We start from the raw sequence: 15,212 nt of genomic DNA on the forward strand, positions 1-15,212 counted from the left end.
CTCTCAGCTATTCATTTAATCTTCTAAATGATTCAACAGTAGGGAGGCAGATAAAGGAAATGCAAAAATATTGATATGTTGAACTTTACACTTGTCGCAAGCCGCCGTGGACTTGCTGCCTCTATAATGGCTGCTTTCACACGAGACTCAGGTGGTTACCGAGGTCCTGGAATGCTGCTAATTTCCCGAAAAGATGCCAACTCTCCCGACTCATTTTATTCTTGTCACTGTGTGAAATGGAGGTTGTGATAGACAGCTCTGGTCTGTCAGCGCTGGTGACTCATTATAACCTTTGTGTGTGTGTGTGTGTGTGTGTGTGTGTGTGTGTGTGTGTGTGTGTGTGTGTGTCTGTGTCTGTGTCTGTGTCCCCATCTAGGCTTTCTGAACATCCAGTCGTGGCCTGACAACATGACTGACCTGAGTGTTTTCTCCAACTTGGCAACTATTGGAGGAAGAGCGCTGTACAGGTACACACCTGAGAGAGAACTGATGGCTTTGTTGTGATTAGATTTTTTTTTTTTTTTTTTTAGGTCATGAGTGTAATATATATCAAAGATGTGTGTGTCAACACTGCCTCAAACAAAGTAAAGAGAAAAGAAAAGGTAAATGATGATAAATGATGATACATTTGGAGGATTTAGGGTTTTTTTGTGAAAAATCTCTAAAAACATCACTTTTTCATTTCACTTGTTGGGAAATTAGTGGCTTCAATTTGGATTTGAAAATCTTCTCTCTAGAACAGTGACAATGTTATTAGAATTGTCAGAATGTAGTGTTACACCACATAGCTTTGGGGAAGATATTTAAATGTAAATTTCCCAGACAGATTTTTTCAATGCCTAAACAAACTTTCTGCCACCTTTCTAGCTTCAGACAGTGTTCTGGGGACCTTATTTTCATCTGAGAGCAGCTTATTTATTCCGTAATAGAAAAACAATAAACATCTGCGTTTGTATTATTACCTGACTAATGTTGTAAATATTAGGGGGAGCTCACATTTGTGCTGGTTGTCTGCTCAGGGAGTCCACAGAGTGCAGGGGGGCAGAGGTGCTGGAGGCTGGGTGGTGTTCTGGCCGAGGAGCTGATCCCGTGGTGTCCATTCACTGGGAAAGCAAAGTTAGATCACAGGCAAAACTTAGCGGAGAAATTAGAGTTACTTGAAAACAGTAGAATTGCTGAGTTGACCATTCGCCACTTTGAGCTGGTGAAATAATCCGGCAGTGTGCAGAGAGGAGACCAGGGTATAGGAGCAGGAGCTGAGTACTCCAATGCACTGCAGGTGTGTGAATTCGGCAACAGCTCCGGCCAGCAGGAAACACACACACACACACACACACACGCGCGCATCCTCAAACTCAAACAACTGTCACAGAAACTGAGAGGAAAACCACAATATGAACTTTAAAAGCTAACATATTTATCATTCCGAAGTTCATTTACATGCATTTTAGGCATTTAGCTGAGGCTTTTTTGTCCAAAACGTAATTAAGTCATACATTCATACACTGATGATGGTGGCTGCCAGTGACATGCAGTGACTGATAAAGGATACAGTAAATGTGGTTTGATGAGTTACGCTTTGGAATTTTATTTCTAAAATCCCCCCCAGAAAGTAAACGTCTAACAATACTCGTCACTGAAGGAATTGTTGGCGCCCCGAAACGCTCTATTGTGACGGTTTTGTTTTGACATTTAAGATGCCGACGCAGTTGTTTTAACCCAGCTGAAAGAACAAAATTATTTATAGTGATTTTCCAAAAGGTGCTCTGAAAATGTGCTGTGACATTTGGTTGGGAACAAAGTGTGTGTCTGTGCAGCTGATGGCACAGAGTGGACCGTGGGATGCCGTGTCTCACTGTGCACATGAGGTTGTGTGTGTGTGTGTGCACAGATGTGTCATCCACCTGCAGATGGAAACAGCAGGCTGCAGTACAAATTACAGCCTGTTACCCAACCTTAAACCATGCTTGATCCTGTATACTCTCTGTCTGTCTGACGGCTTAGACGTCCCACAGGCTTCCTGTTGTTTTTAAACTGTACAAGTGGGGCATATGGAGAAGGAAAGGAGGATAATTGAGGAATAGAATAAAGAAAGCAAGGTTTGCGGGCTGAATAAATAATAACGTGTGTTGTGGTGGCATGTACGTTGGGAAATGCGAAAAAGTAAAAATCAGAATTCAGCAGACGCTGTGCATTAATTGAAGTCTGACAAGCACTTCGCGGACACAGATTGATTCACAAACACTGATGCACCCTCTGTGAAACGACGATACCGTGGTGTAATTATTGTACACAAACAAGAGCACGGTGGAGATAATTGGCGGCACCATTCATCTGTGGCGCTTTAAAACATACTGGAAGAGGGTTTTCTCCTGAGCAGCCACCTCCTGAAGTTCTGTTTGTGTTTTGAGCCACAGTCCATGTTTTTTTTTTGAGTGTGAAGTGCAACTCAGAGGTTCTCAGGTCTCAGTTTAGTGTATTGTTGACAATGTAAGAAAGACTGATTTCAGATAAATTGGATTAAAGAATGCACTACACAAGGAGCTAAAAAGTGTTCCTACCATGAATTGCTGTTGGCTACAAGCAGAGTAGCTGTTCACTGAGTGTATGTTTTGTGTATACTTTCTGTTTATCTATCATTCTCAAGTCGTTGGAAGTGTTCCCAACCATTCATGTGCACCCTATGACCATGCTGCTGTTACAGTACGTGCAGGTTGTGCCTCGCCAGTTCAAAGTGTTGAAGAAATAGAAAATGCTGTAGATAAACATGCTCTTTATACCCATTGCTGTTACCGTGTTGCACTGATCGTGCCCTGTTTGAATCATAGTAGATTCATATGCATTTCTTCTGCATTAGTGTTTTCAGTGGTAATGTTAAGTGCTACTCAAGACTTTTCCAGCTTAGGTGTAAGATGCATACACTGGCAGTCAAAGGCTAGTTTAATAGTATCTGTCAGTATGGACATGTCTATCATGAAGCTATGAACACAGTGTCTCACTAACCGTAAGGGAATTCAGTTTTTATAAAACCTGGGTCCTATGATTGCATGTCCTGGTGTGAAAATAATTCACAACAAATTTTTGAGGGATCTGTCCAGTAGATTGATGACAGGTCCTGAATCATTTGGGGCATCTTCAACTGTCAAAAGTTTAAATTTATACTGTCGTCTTCCTGCAACAACTCACCTCTCGTGAGATTTCAGAGCGAGACTTGTTTTTTTGGTCCTAGGAATCATTTCCGTAATGTCTCTCTGACAGTTAACAGCCTCAACCTGTCAGTGGCAAACACTAGAACATTTGGTACAGGTAACCGCAAACGTTGTAGAAAATAATTCAGGTATCAAGTCCTGTGAAATAAACCCAACTCCCTCTTTTGTTTCCCTCCTCTGCTACCTGATCCCTTCCTCCTTTCCCTTCCTTCTCTGGCATTCTTTCCCCCTTCACCCCCAGTGGGATCTCCCTGCTGGTGTTAAAGCAGCAGGGCATCTCATCATTGCAGCTCCAGTCCCTCAGAGAGATCAGCGCCGGGAACGTCCACATCGCAGAGAACAGCCAGCTCTGCTACTACAGCACCGTCAACTGGACGAGGCTGTTCCGCACTGCCAACCAGAAGGTTCTGATTCGCAACAACCAAAGCCCACAACAGTGCTGTAAGTTTGTGCCGACGTCCAAAACATCCAAACCAAAATCTTCCAACATCTCCAGTTTGAATTTGAACAGAAAATAACACATGAAATAGCTCTCTCCCCAAAGAATGTATATCTTTCGAGCAAACCCTCAAGATTTTCAAAAACATCACATGACAATTATTTAAAAAAAAAGTTAATTTAATTAATTTGATAATGAATGTCAAGTAAATGCAGGTCTCAGTGTGTAACCCAAAACCATAGAGCATTCGGAAAAACATGTGGTCATAAACAAACAAAATAAAATGTCCTCAGTTTACCTCTTAACCAGATGCGTTTCTTTTGTTTCCCACTTTGTCTGAAATCTGACAAATACAATTTGGCACTATTCCATCTTTGTCTATTTGAATTACATCCAAGCCGGTAAAAAAGGTGATAAAATCTGAAATGGAAAACCCAGAAGGGAGCGCTTAACAGCCATTGATGGAATTCCGAAGAGCTGAACACAGTTAAACGCAGTTTAATTACATGCGAGTGTGGCGCTCATTTGAAACATTCCTGTTTGGAACTGCTTGGTGTTGCTGCTCGCAGCTTTCTCTGGAATGGCTCATCCAAACAAACTCTCGCCTCTTTGGGTCCTAAATTATGTGGCCTCCAAGTGTGTGAAGTCGATTGGATGATAGGTTGTCAAGTACATTGAAGAACGAACAGATAGAGTTTCAGTTAGAGACACAATGTGGCGTTTTCTGTATTTTTGATTATTATTTCTCCTTTTATGTGATGTTAATGGTGAGCACAAGATCGTTGATATGATCCGTGGGAGATTTATTGAGATTGAAACATTACAGCCGTCAACAACAACTGGCCAAATAATCTGGGCCCATCATGGCACTGATCAACTGAGGTGCTCACCCACAATCATCTTAACAACCATAATGTGTCTCTGAACCTTTCACCCAAGTTAATAGTGGCCTCTTACCGTCAAGAGCAGTGACACTTCAACGTTAAAAGCTTCAGGAATTCGTTAAAGGTCCAATTTGTAAGAATTCTCAACTCATCATACTGACACTTTGGGATGGGGTCTGACCCGACCCACAATCCAAAAGCATCAACTCAAAAATCAACTTCCTAACAAACTAACCTTTAAGCCATGGGAAGGTGAAAACAAAAAAAAAGTCTATAAAAAGGATATTAGCATGGACTTTGGACTGCAGCCGTTGGCCTGTTTGCGAAACAAAAAATACAACCTGACACATATTTTCAACGCTCTGATCTGGCACATCCTCTGACAAATTGGTCAGCGACTTTTTTCGAGTCACTCAATATTAAAGTGCGTCGATTGACTGCCATTAAATTGTGCTGCACACCGTTTTTATTTGTGTACGCCAGTCTTACTTCAGCATGAGCTGTGCAGCTCCAGGTACAAAATGGTTCCAGTTTAAGAGATCATTGAGCAATATGTTTTATATCTACGCTGGGATAGAAGGCTCAGACACCAGTGGTTCGGAAAAAATTCGGGTTGCTGACCTGGACTAAAAACTCTGACTGTTGGATCAATGCGAAAGCTTCAGAACCAGGTCGATTATGTGGAGGGGAAGGAGTACCTGCAGCGTCTGTTAAGTCACTCTGACATTCTGTTTTCTGGGTGAGCACAAATTGTCGTTTTCTCGCGGCTTCGCTGCAGCATTGACGCCGAACACGTCACGGCAGAAACACAGCCGTCATTTCCACTGCTCCATCTGTCCTCTGAGTGGAAGCTATTACCTCACTAATTTTCTAAAGACAACCGACAACAATCGTTATTTTAATTAGACCAATTAACCAGCAGAGCCGTTCGGAGGAGGGCGAGCTTCGGCCAAATTAAAATTAGGCAAATCTATAAAGTGACGAGACAGAAAATTGTGACTCTAAAAATGGAAGAGCTTTTATTATATCACTGCCACAAGTGTTAAGACATTATTCATTTATGTATAATGTTCATTAATGAGCCAGTATTTGCATTATTGAGTTGGCCCCTTTTCACTGTTCATGTGCTCCTTTCCCCTTGGCAGTTCCTTAGTGTTGGGCGTGCACACACGCACGCACACACACACACACACACACACAATCCCTCTCCCTCTCTCTCTCTCTTCAATGACTTTGAAGACTTTGGGTGAGACTCGAGACTCACACACCACTCTCCTTGACGTGGCTCCGCATGTGTGAAACAGAGGGGTGTGTGTGTGTGTCCACGCTCGACTGAGCCTAGCGGGGACCGTCAAAGGGGCGCGTCTCGCACCCTCACAGGGCAGCAGAGACAGCGCACGCGCCCATTAAGTCGTTTTGAGTGCGTGCGCAGATGCGATGATGTAGAGACGCCATTAGGTCATTAGAGAAAACCTGAAACCACGGCAACCCATTTTCGCAGCAGCGCTCATCCAAAAGCTGAAGCACCGGCTGTAACAGGGCTGCTCGAAGTGGGCCAGAATCGGACAATCGTAAAAATAGATTTGGCATGTCAGATGTTCCAATGTTATCAAAATACAATGATAACATGAATCATTAGCTGTGGTGAAATGGACAACGTTTTCCGTAGTTTCCAAATGTTTATACTCAAGCTAAATAAAGTGATCATATAAGATGCCAGTGTAAATGCCCTGAAAGAATTAAATAAGAATATAACTTTTGGCACATGCACAAAGTGGTTCTGCCCAGAAATATAACTGAAAAATAATAATAATACATGTATTCATTGTTAATGCAATCAAGTTGGAGCCACATGGTGTCCTGGGAACAACTTTGAACAAATTTGGGTTTCTGGTTCCGTTGGATTCCAGCTTTGTTAATCTTCTCAATCACATATTTGAACAACCTGTTGTTCCGAACTTCCTGACCATTCTTCAACCATTCTTAAATCTTCTTAAACCTTAAACATTTCCCAGCTTGTCAAGTAATGATGCTTCAGGATTATACATCCAGTCAGCCACCATCTGAAAGAGTCGGTGTTTGAGGCGTAAAGAACGAGAATCAAAAATCAACTATCCTTCCAACAGGAGCTTTATAGCATTTTGTAATCCGAGCACAGCAGTCAATTATTGAAACTTGTACCACTTTCGCGTTTTAAAAATACAACACACTAGATGTTTCTTCATGTGTTTGTGTCCTCTTTTATCCGTGTTGCATAAAGATTAAATCAAAATGAAATGATCCACTGCACTGATGTTGTAGTTGCAGTTTAAGTCGTTTCATCACTCTGCCAAGAAGAAAGGTCCACACACAAAGTTTTCTGAGCGTACATTTAAAGTAACTACATTTTTTTTGACAAGTTTGCTTAGGATGTAATTGTAAATTCTGCCTCTCTTTCTCTCTCTCTCTCTCTCTCTCTCTCTCTCTCTCTCTCTCCCTTTCTCCATCACTCCTCTAGTCTGCATGGTTCTGTGTTGGATGAAACTTATTCAATTTAAAAAAGAAAGTTTCTTCAGCTGCTAACTGGTCTATTATTTGACAGTCAACACTCTGAAGTCTTTTTCTTTTTTTTTTTACCAGGTATCTCTTTTGACTTTTGACTGATAAAATGCATCAGAGGAATGTCGGTTACGACAATAGCTAAAGCGAACCTTTCAGGTCAAAATCTGGTTTTGGTGAGGGTGCAAACAAGACAGTCAGACGTGTTTCTTTGAATTCTTAGAAGATTTGTAGAAAATAAGGATCACAAAGTATTTAGTGAGACAAACTTTCAGCTCCCAGAACTTTATCAGGGCAGATATTTGACAAAAGAAAGGCTTCCGGAGCCTTAACTTACCATAAAGTGATGGCTCATTAGCAATAAAATGTCAGCGTTTTATAATGCAGCTTTTAGAGTGCAGGATTTGGAGAAACACATGAGGGAGAAAAAGTGTTTTGTTGTCTTCACACACTTCTTCAAAAGGTCAACTCTTGGGATAGAAAGCGTGCTGGTATTAGTCCCGTCAATGCACTCAGTAGAACGGACCCATCCAGAAACGGCTGCTTTGTAAAAACCATAAACTTCTCCATAATGTCTTTAAGGCTGTGCATTGCATACACGCCGAAAACCATACAGGTGACTTTAATTATTTAGCATGATTAGAGCTCTTCACCCATCTTCCTGACTCTCCTGTAAGCTTTGCTGCCAGACAGATTACACCTTTATCATTTCTACTAGCAGCTTCAACCTGAGCGGAAGTCTAATCAGCCCGAGTGACGGAAGCACGTCTGCGTTTGTGCAAGGACTAATATTGTTCAGGACGGGCAGACTTTTTTAATGCAGACTTTTCCGTTTGATCGTGCAAAAAGTTATAGATGTGAAACCACTAATAATTACTGCAGATCTCAACTACATGACGTTGAAACGCCCCGAAAGAAATTTGCCGTGGTAGAAACGTGGAGAAGGGAGAACAGCCGCCGATGCAAATACCATAAAAAAGAAATGTAAGGGCAGCAACTAATTAATCTGCGCATTTATTTTCCACCATTTGCTCAAACTGCAGTACTGGGCTGCCAACTGACTTTAAAGCCTGTCAACTTCAGATGCAAGGCCACCTACAAATGCAGCTGAGCTCATAAAGTCAATGACTACAGGATGTAGTCAACCAGATCAGTTGTGCAAAGTTCAGTCTAAAATACAAACCTTGGTTCATACTTTGGTTTGGTCTTAAAGGTGTGACATTGCCCTAAATTAATAGAACTTTATACAATGTAGACCATTTTTAAGGTCAGTCAGAAGAAATCTTTAAGTAAGCGGGAGAAAAGTTTAATCATTGACCCACCTAGATTTTAGTTACATTTATGTTATCAGTAATATAGATAAATATTTGGGCAGTAGTGAACTAAGTTAACTACGTAAAAGAAATGATGCTGGATGATGGATGCAAATGCAACAAAAGATGTGATGAATCATGAACCCATTTCAGCCCATCAGCTATGGCAAAGGGGCACTTGAAATTGTAATTGGCGGGATCACAGTCCATCTAATAAGGACTCAATTATAGCCATTGTTTAAAGAAATACTGTACCACATGAAGAGTATTTCATCCCAACGATCTAAAATGTTTAATTACCTAAACTCGGAATTATGAACCATTCGGACTGAGTCCTGAGTCCTAACAAAGAAAGAAAAAAGGTCATCAAACCCATTTTGTTGTGCCATGTTGCAGAGGCACATGAGTAATTTCCCCAGCTGTCTCTGAAGCCTCTTCAGTGGCTGCCCTGCTCTGCTTTCAACGCTGCCCTTGATACAGAAGAAAGAGACGCGGGAAGCCGAAGGCAACAGCTGATTTCCAACTACACCTCTCCATACAGCCCTTCTAATCTGTTAACTAGCATCGCGGCTCGCTGACATGTGTTAGTTTGGTCACCTTTTATTTCTATTTAATTGTTTTACTCTTTTGTTCTTTTGTTGACTTGAGTTGATCTTTCTTTTACTTTCATTCTATCATTTTTTTAAAACATTTTTTATGTTCCCTCTCTGTCTTTTCCTTCCTGTCAGATTCAAGCCCGCTTCATAATCATTTACATAGCTGTTTCTTCTCCCATGGGACTCAAAGAGGCACCTGTCAGCTCGCCCCCCCCAGGTTTCTGTTGTACAGCCATGTTAGAAATATCTGAAGTTGCTGTCTTTTTGATCTAGGAAGTACTTTATAGTTAAAAAGCCATCCGGCCTCACCTCCACACATGTTTATTTCTTTTTCTCTAAGCATCCATCATTCCTCCTTCCTCCACGTCTCTCCCTCTGCCTGGTCAGTTCACCTGAGGCACTGGAAGCCCGAAAGAGACACTTTTGTCTCCTGTGAAAGGCGAAGCTTTCATCCTCTCCCCTCAGAGGAAACACTTGATTTGTGATTTCTCCACATATCTGCATCCTTTCTGTGAGAATTTTTTTTTTGAAGCATTCTGAGCACGGCCACGGCTGACATGGAGGCATGGCCTCTGGCTTACATGTGGCCAGGACCTGGCCAGCAGCAGGGGGGTTTTTATATCCATGAAGAGAAGTGAAGAGAAGAGAAGCATCAGATGCAGATGGACTGATCAAAGTTCCCTGTGTATCTACAGAGCCGTCACCACGTTACTTCAACACTCTCTCTGTCTTTTTGTTACTGTAATGCTCTCAGAAGTTAAAACTGGATGCCTAAGGGGGACAAAAGAGAGAGAGAGAGGAGATGCAGACATAGAAGAGAGTGGAACAGAGTCGATGTAATGGCCTGAGTCTGTTGGCGACGTATGAGAAACGCCGAGGCAGGAGCAGAACGGCATACAGATTGTTCCCCCGTGAATGGGCCGAGAGTGAAGGGGGCGTTCACTCGCTTTCACCAAATTCAATCCAAGGTTAATCAAGCCGACATGTTTCAGGCTTGTCCCTTTTGTGAATCCGAGGATCCTTTACATGACTATCTAAAACAGCCAACAATACTTGTTTGTACACTCATGTGCGGCTATGGACTTGTAGTTTGTTGAATGCAGATGCTGATGTTTTTGGACTGATGGAAATGGAAAACAGTTGTTTCAAAGGGGCGATTTTATTCTCATTTTCAGGTTCATAATTTTATTTTGGGTTGCTTCAACAATTTACATGCATTAATTCTTAAAAAACATATTGTTTTCTCGTACTGTCTGGCACTGCAACATTATATTCCTCCACTCTGTTTTTGCTCCTGTCTCTTTAAGCCCTCCCGACTACCCAGTCTGCTGTGATTGGTCAGCTCACATACGCCTGAACCAGCACCACTCATTGTGTGTGTGTGTGGTGTGGGACTTGAACTTTTTTTTAATATAGAAGTTCAGTTCACCAGGCTGTACGTCATTCCCTTTAGGTTTAAGTTACAATTGAGTACCTAAAATGGAGCATGTTATTCACATTCTGTCAAAAGGTGGAAATGTGGGAATTGATTATTTTAGATCAGGTGAGAGCCAGCTGGCAGTCACTCTCTGAAGTAACTTTAAAGTTTACACTACGGGTCCTCTCTCCATGTGTATTAAAGAGGTTTGATTCAACACACAGGTTATTTTATTCTTAAGCGAATTCTCAACATTCAAACTTCAGCAGGGAGTACGTCCGTTACCTTCCAGTTAGCTTCACTTCTCCTGTAAACATTGAAAATTATGTAAATCTGTGAGATGGTGACGGAGTGATGTCACACCCTCACAGAGTCACAGTCTACTGACGAAACATGTTAGGCGCTTGTTTTCTGTAGGTGAGAAGAGCTTTTGCTGGCTTTATAACTTTTTTAGATCTTTCTCAAGAACCTATTGAAACATTGAAGGAACAGAAGAAACTGAAAAGCAAAATAGATCTCTTTTGCTATTCACTGTCAACATGTTTTAGCCGTATGATATTTAAAAAAATGTAGAGTGAGTAGAGCTGAAAGACTTCAAATAAATACAGTCAGTAAAGTTCGGGGGTTGCATTTTTTGCCTCATCATGGCACCTGCAGGTGCATTAAGGGTCCCACAACTGGTTCATCACTGTTGGCTCAGCATTTCTATAATGAAGTGCCAACACCTTCCTCCTCCTCCACAGTGAACTATACCACACAGTACCTTGCACACACAATAATTTATTCATATAGTGCGTAGAGTATATACATGCACAATGGTCAGCCGTTGTGACCAGATGTTGTTAGAACAACACTGTTGCCAGGATTGAATGGGAGCATTTCACAAGTGGACTGAGGTCATCTCTAAGATTCACCCAGGAGGGTAATTACTGTGCAACTGTTCAGTGCAATTTCTTGCTCACCAAATAGAAATAGAGTAATCTTTCAGACCTCCTTTGAACACTTCACCTGTTCCTCCGTCTCGCTGCAATTACTGCTGCCATTGTTTAGGAAAGTCGCCCAAACAAAAAAAAAAAAAAGAAACATGGATAAACCACTGTAAATGAACGGCTGCTCTGCGTAGGCGGGGAAATGTAATGCAAAAATGAACCCTTTTTAAATTGCGTGTGCCTTCGACAAGCCCATTTCATAAATAATGTGACTATTTGGGCTAATTTTATAAGCAGCTCATTTTGGGGTAATTTAGGGTTTCTTTTCTGAGTCATCGCAGCACAACTATATTCTACATGAATGTCATTCTGTCTTCTCTGTGTGTGTGCTTTATGAGCAGTGAAGGACCACATGGTGTGTGACCCGCTGTGTTCGGACGCGGGGTGTTGGGGTCCCGGCCCGGACCAGTGCCTCTCCTGCAGATTCTTCAGCCGCGGGCGAACCTGCGTGGATACCTGCAATCTCTATGAAGGGTGAGTTATGCATGATCATGCGTATACACTTACATGCATGAGCACGTTCACCCTATGTCATCGTGACTGGTGGATTATAGTTTGCTTGTTAGATAAACGGATGTACTGCTGGGGGTTCAGTTCCTTTCTTGCTGCCTGACTGATTGAGGGAGATGGCAGATGAAGAGTGTGAATCTGTGGCACATCGGTATCCTCTTTGCGGTCTTTTATAAGAAATGAGAAAAGTGAGAATAAATTTCCCGTTATGAAACATGTAAGACATTGGTTTTTTTTTTGTGAAGAATTTATGGTTTATGGTCTGGGCTGTTTATTAGCAAAAGTTACCTTGATATGAGCCCATATATCATCTTTTCATTTCATGGATTACAAATATAAACTGTACCAAGCCAAGTGTGAGCAGGTGTGATCAGAGCTGATGCCGTGGAGGCGTTGTCCTCTAATTGTCCTCAGGTGCTAATCACATTAGAAGTTTAAGGTTTGCCCGGACTGTCAAAAAACTTGTACACCTCTACACCTCCACACCTGTGCAAAGTGTTCTTTTTTTCTACTCACAAAATAAAAACGAAAACCACTAAATCACAGACCTCCCGCTCTCTTTCAGCAGGCTCTGTCTGGGTGGTTGACTCGGAAATTTTGCCTGCAATTTTTCAAACTGTCTTGGGAGAAAGAAAAAAAAAATGAAGGCTGTGATGAAAACTGCCTGTTGTTCCAGTGCGTTTTCTGGTTTTATTTCAGATCAGTCAGTTCAAACACTGTGGCTCACCTTGGACTGATGCCACCTGACCTTTTTTTTTTTTTTTTCCAGTGGACACTTTTATTCACTCGAAAATTTCAAGAATGAAAAACAAGCAAACTGTCACGTCTTGGCCCTCTCTTACATAAAATGTAAAGCTTCTCTATTTCCATTTTAATCTGCGGGGTGCAATCTGTACAAGGCTAACCGGAAATTGTGACTTGCTTAGAAAGCGAAAGACAAAAAGTAAATAAGTTTCTTTTCAAGGGGAACAAAATAGATAATAATGCCATAAATGACACAATAATGCCACCTTATCCAGTTTATTTTACCATCTCCGTGGGGACATCTGTTCCCACAGCCCTTTATGGACGTGAGTGAAGATTCACTTTTCCTATCAAGCCGAGTAAATCACCACGAAGAAAACCTGCAGGTCATCAACATACACACACACACAAACACAGATGATGTGGGCTTATAGGGTCCATGCCTGGTCCCTGTCACCTCCAAAGCCCCCTCGTTCGTCTGGCACCAATGTAAAATATTAGATTGCCAATTCAATCAGCCTGGAGAAGGTTTAGTGTAAGTTTCACACAGGGGACCAAAACACAATTATTCACTTCCACAGCTGGCCTTTCGGCGGCCTTGGCAGTCTTGATGTCTGCTTATAAACATATAATGTGCCACGTTTGGTACAAATGACAGTCTTGGATAAATCTGTGGTTTGCAGAAACTTTATATGCCAGCATTGTATCCTGGAAACTGGGCTGCCAAACTTTACTCGCTCATTCATTTCTTCAAATGCAGACCCCCTCGCCCTACTGGTCGTCACGCCTATCGGTCCCCAAAGCAAAAGTCTTCAGAAAATCAGTTGTAAATCAGTTGCTTTAAAGGTCCACTGTGTTGAATTTAATTGCATATATTTTTCAGGTTGCACATCACAACCAAATGAATACACTTCTACTCACCCTCCCCTTCCAAGCACGAAGGATATATGGTCCATGATATGTCAGAGGGCTTCTCTAGAGCCAATGATTGGTTTGTCCATTCTTGGCTACTGTAGAAACATTGCTGTGCACCATGGTGGACTGTGTAGAGGAGCTGCTCCCTCTGTAGATATAAAAGGCTCATGCTAACCAAAACAGTTTTGGGTGATCATAAATTAAAACATTCAGTCATATTCCATTTCTGTCAGTAGATTCCATTAAATCTTGTACACTGACCTTTTACTTCAAGCTCTTATTATTTGAATTCTGCTTTTTTTTTATCTGCTGTTTTTTTTTTTTTTTTTTTTTTTATTTCTACAGTATTCAACAAACATCTAGTAAAGTAGTCAACATGGCTGGCGAAAACTGTGCCTGCATCATCTCAACCATGCAGGAAACAACTGCCTCAGAATTTGGTTTGTTAAGGCTTCTTTTCAAGTTATCACCATCATTTTACTTTCAGACAACAACTCAATGGTTACCATGGCAGCAAAGATCAAACTTTGTCAAGTGCTTGGCCCAACCACTGCAGGAATACTCTAGATTGGTTTCCAGAGAAAGAAGCAGCAGTATAATGTTATCAGATCAAGGACAAATACATAAACATGTATCGGCTCGTTCTAGTTAGTTAGGAATGAATGAATGGGAAAGGTTGAATTTTCGGCTGATCCTTTGTTCTTTGAAGACCTGCTGCACGACCTGCTCATCAAAACTTAAACACCCCGAGGCTCTTTGTTACAACTTTTAAGCTCTACCTCCATTTTTATGTTTACTGTGGATAATATTGAAGAGCCGTGGGCTGAAGAGAACAGTTTAAGATGTAATGGTAACACTCGGTTTTAAAAGGCACCCCTGCAGAGCTTCAAAACAACAGGGGGGCCTTTACTTTAGAAGGAAGTATAGCTTGATGCCATCCTCCTTCTCAGAGTGGAAGGTGACGAGACCCGCTCCCCCAGTGAGCTTTATTAATGATGTTTTAGATTTTTTTCTCTTTTTTTCCGCCTTACTGAACAGCAGGAAAGATGCTTTCAAGTTAAAAGTCTGAACTTTATCAAAGAATCATTGACGGACAGATATGAGGAAGACCAGAGGGTGCTGCTGGGGCAGGGGGGCTAGGCGTGTCACTGCGTGTCACAGTCACTGCTTGCGCACGGGGCCACGCCCTGCCTACCTGTCCACCTGCACGTCAGCACCAGCCACCACGTTACCAGCACGTCATCGACCTGATATGGAACTGCACTGAATGCACCTCCCACCTATTGTCCTCTAAGTTTTGTACATCATGTGTCTCATGATTCACACTTTAAAGGGGACCTATTATCTTTTTTTTTCTTGTGCATGTAAATGATCTTAAAAGTTAATAAATCTGAACAAAGAGAAGCTCCTCTCTCCCGCAGAGCACACAGCTCCTGGAACACCTCGTTAATAGTCAAACCTTTAATTCGGTCACTTTCTGACATCACACTGCATCACCGTGTCACACATTTGCATGATTTATGCCTTGAGGTGTAATGATGATCCTGAAAAAAAGCACGGGATGTCTCCTTTAAGTGTTTTGTGTTTTGTGCCTTTGTTTGGTGTCTGTTCAGTGTTTGGGTCTCAGTCTAGTCAAATCTTCATGTTGCCCATAGTTC

At 41.8% G+C, this 15,212-nt stretch overlaps 1 protein-coding gene and 1 long non-coding RNA gene across 2 annotated transcripts in view; one reads left to right on the forward strand and one right to left on the reverse strand.

Annotated features, from left to right (window-relative positions):
• The window catches only part of LOC119025841 (receptor tyrosine-protein kinase erbB-4-like), a 338,953-nt gene that overhangs the window by 239,855 nt on the left and 83,886 nt on the right, over positions 1 to 15,212 (forward strand). Inside the window, exons 14-16 of the mRNA XM_037109810.1 lie at positions 377 to 467; positions 3,451 to 3,650; positions 11,727 to 11,859. Coding sequence (XP_036965705.1) covers positions 377 to 467; positions 3,451 to 3,650; positions 11,727 to 11,859 — 424 coding nt within the window. The remainder of the gene's footprint in view (positions 1 to 376; positions 468 to 3,450; positions 3,651 to 11,726; positions 11,860 to 15,212) is intronic.
• LOC119025844 lies at positions 12,932 to 13,999 on the reverse strand. Its single transcript, XR_005076932.1, has 3 exons — positions 13,816 to 13,999; positions 13,561 to 13,702; positions 12,932 to 13,019 (listed from the first exon to the last, which is right to left on the reverse strand). It is a non-coding gene; the product is annotated as an uncharacterized LOC119025844 (long non-coding RNA).

The sequence above is a fragment of the Acanthopagrus latus genome, chromosome 9 (assembly GCF_904848185.1).
Source record: "Acanthopagrus latus isolate v.2019 chromosome 9, fAcaLat1.1, whole genome shotgun sequence".
Taxonomy (NCBI): Eukaryota; Metazoa; Chordata; class Actinopteri; order Spariformes; family Sparidae; genus Acanthopagrus; species Acanthopagrus latus.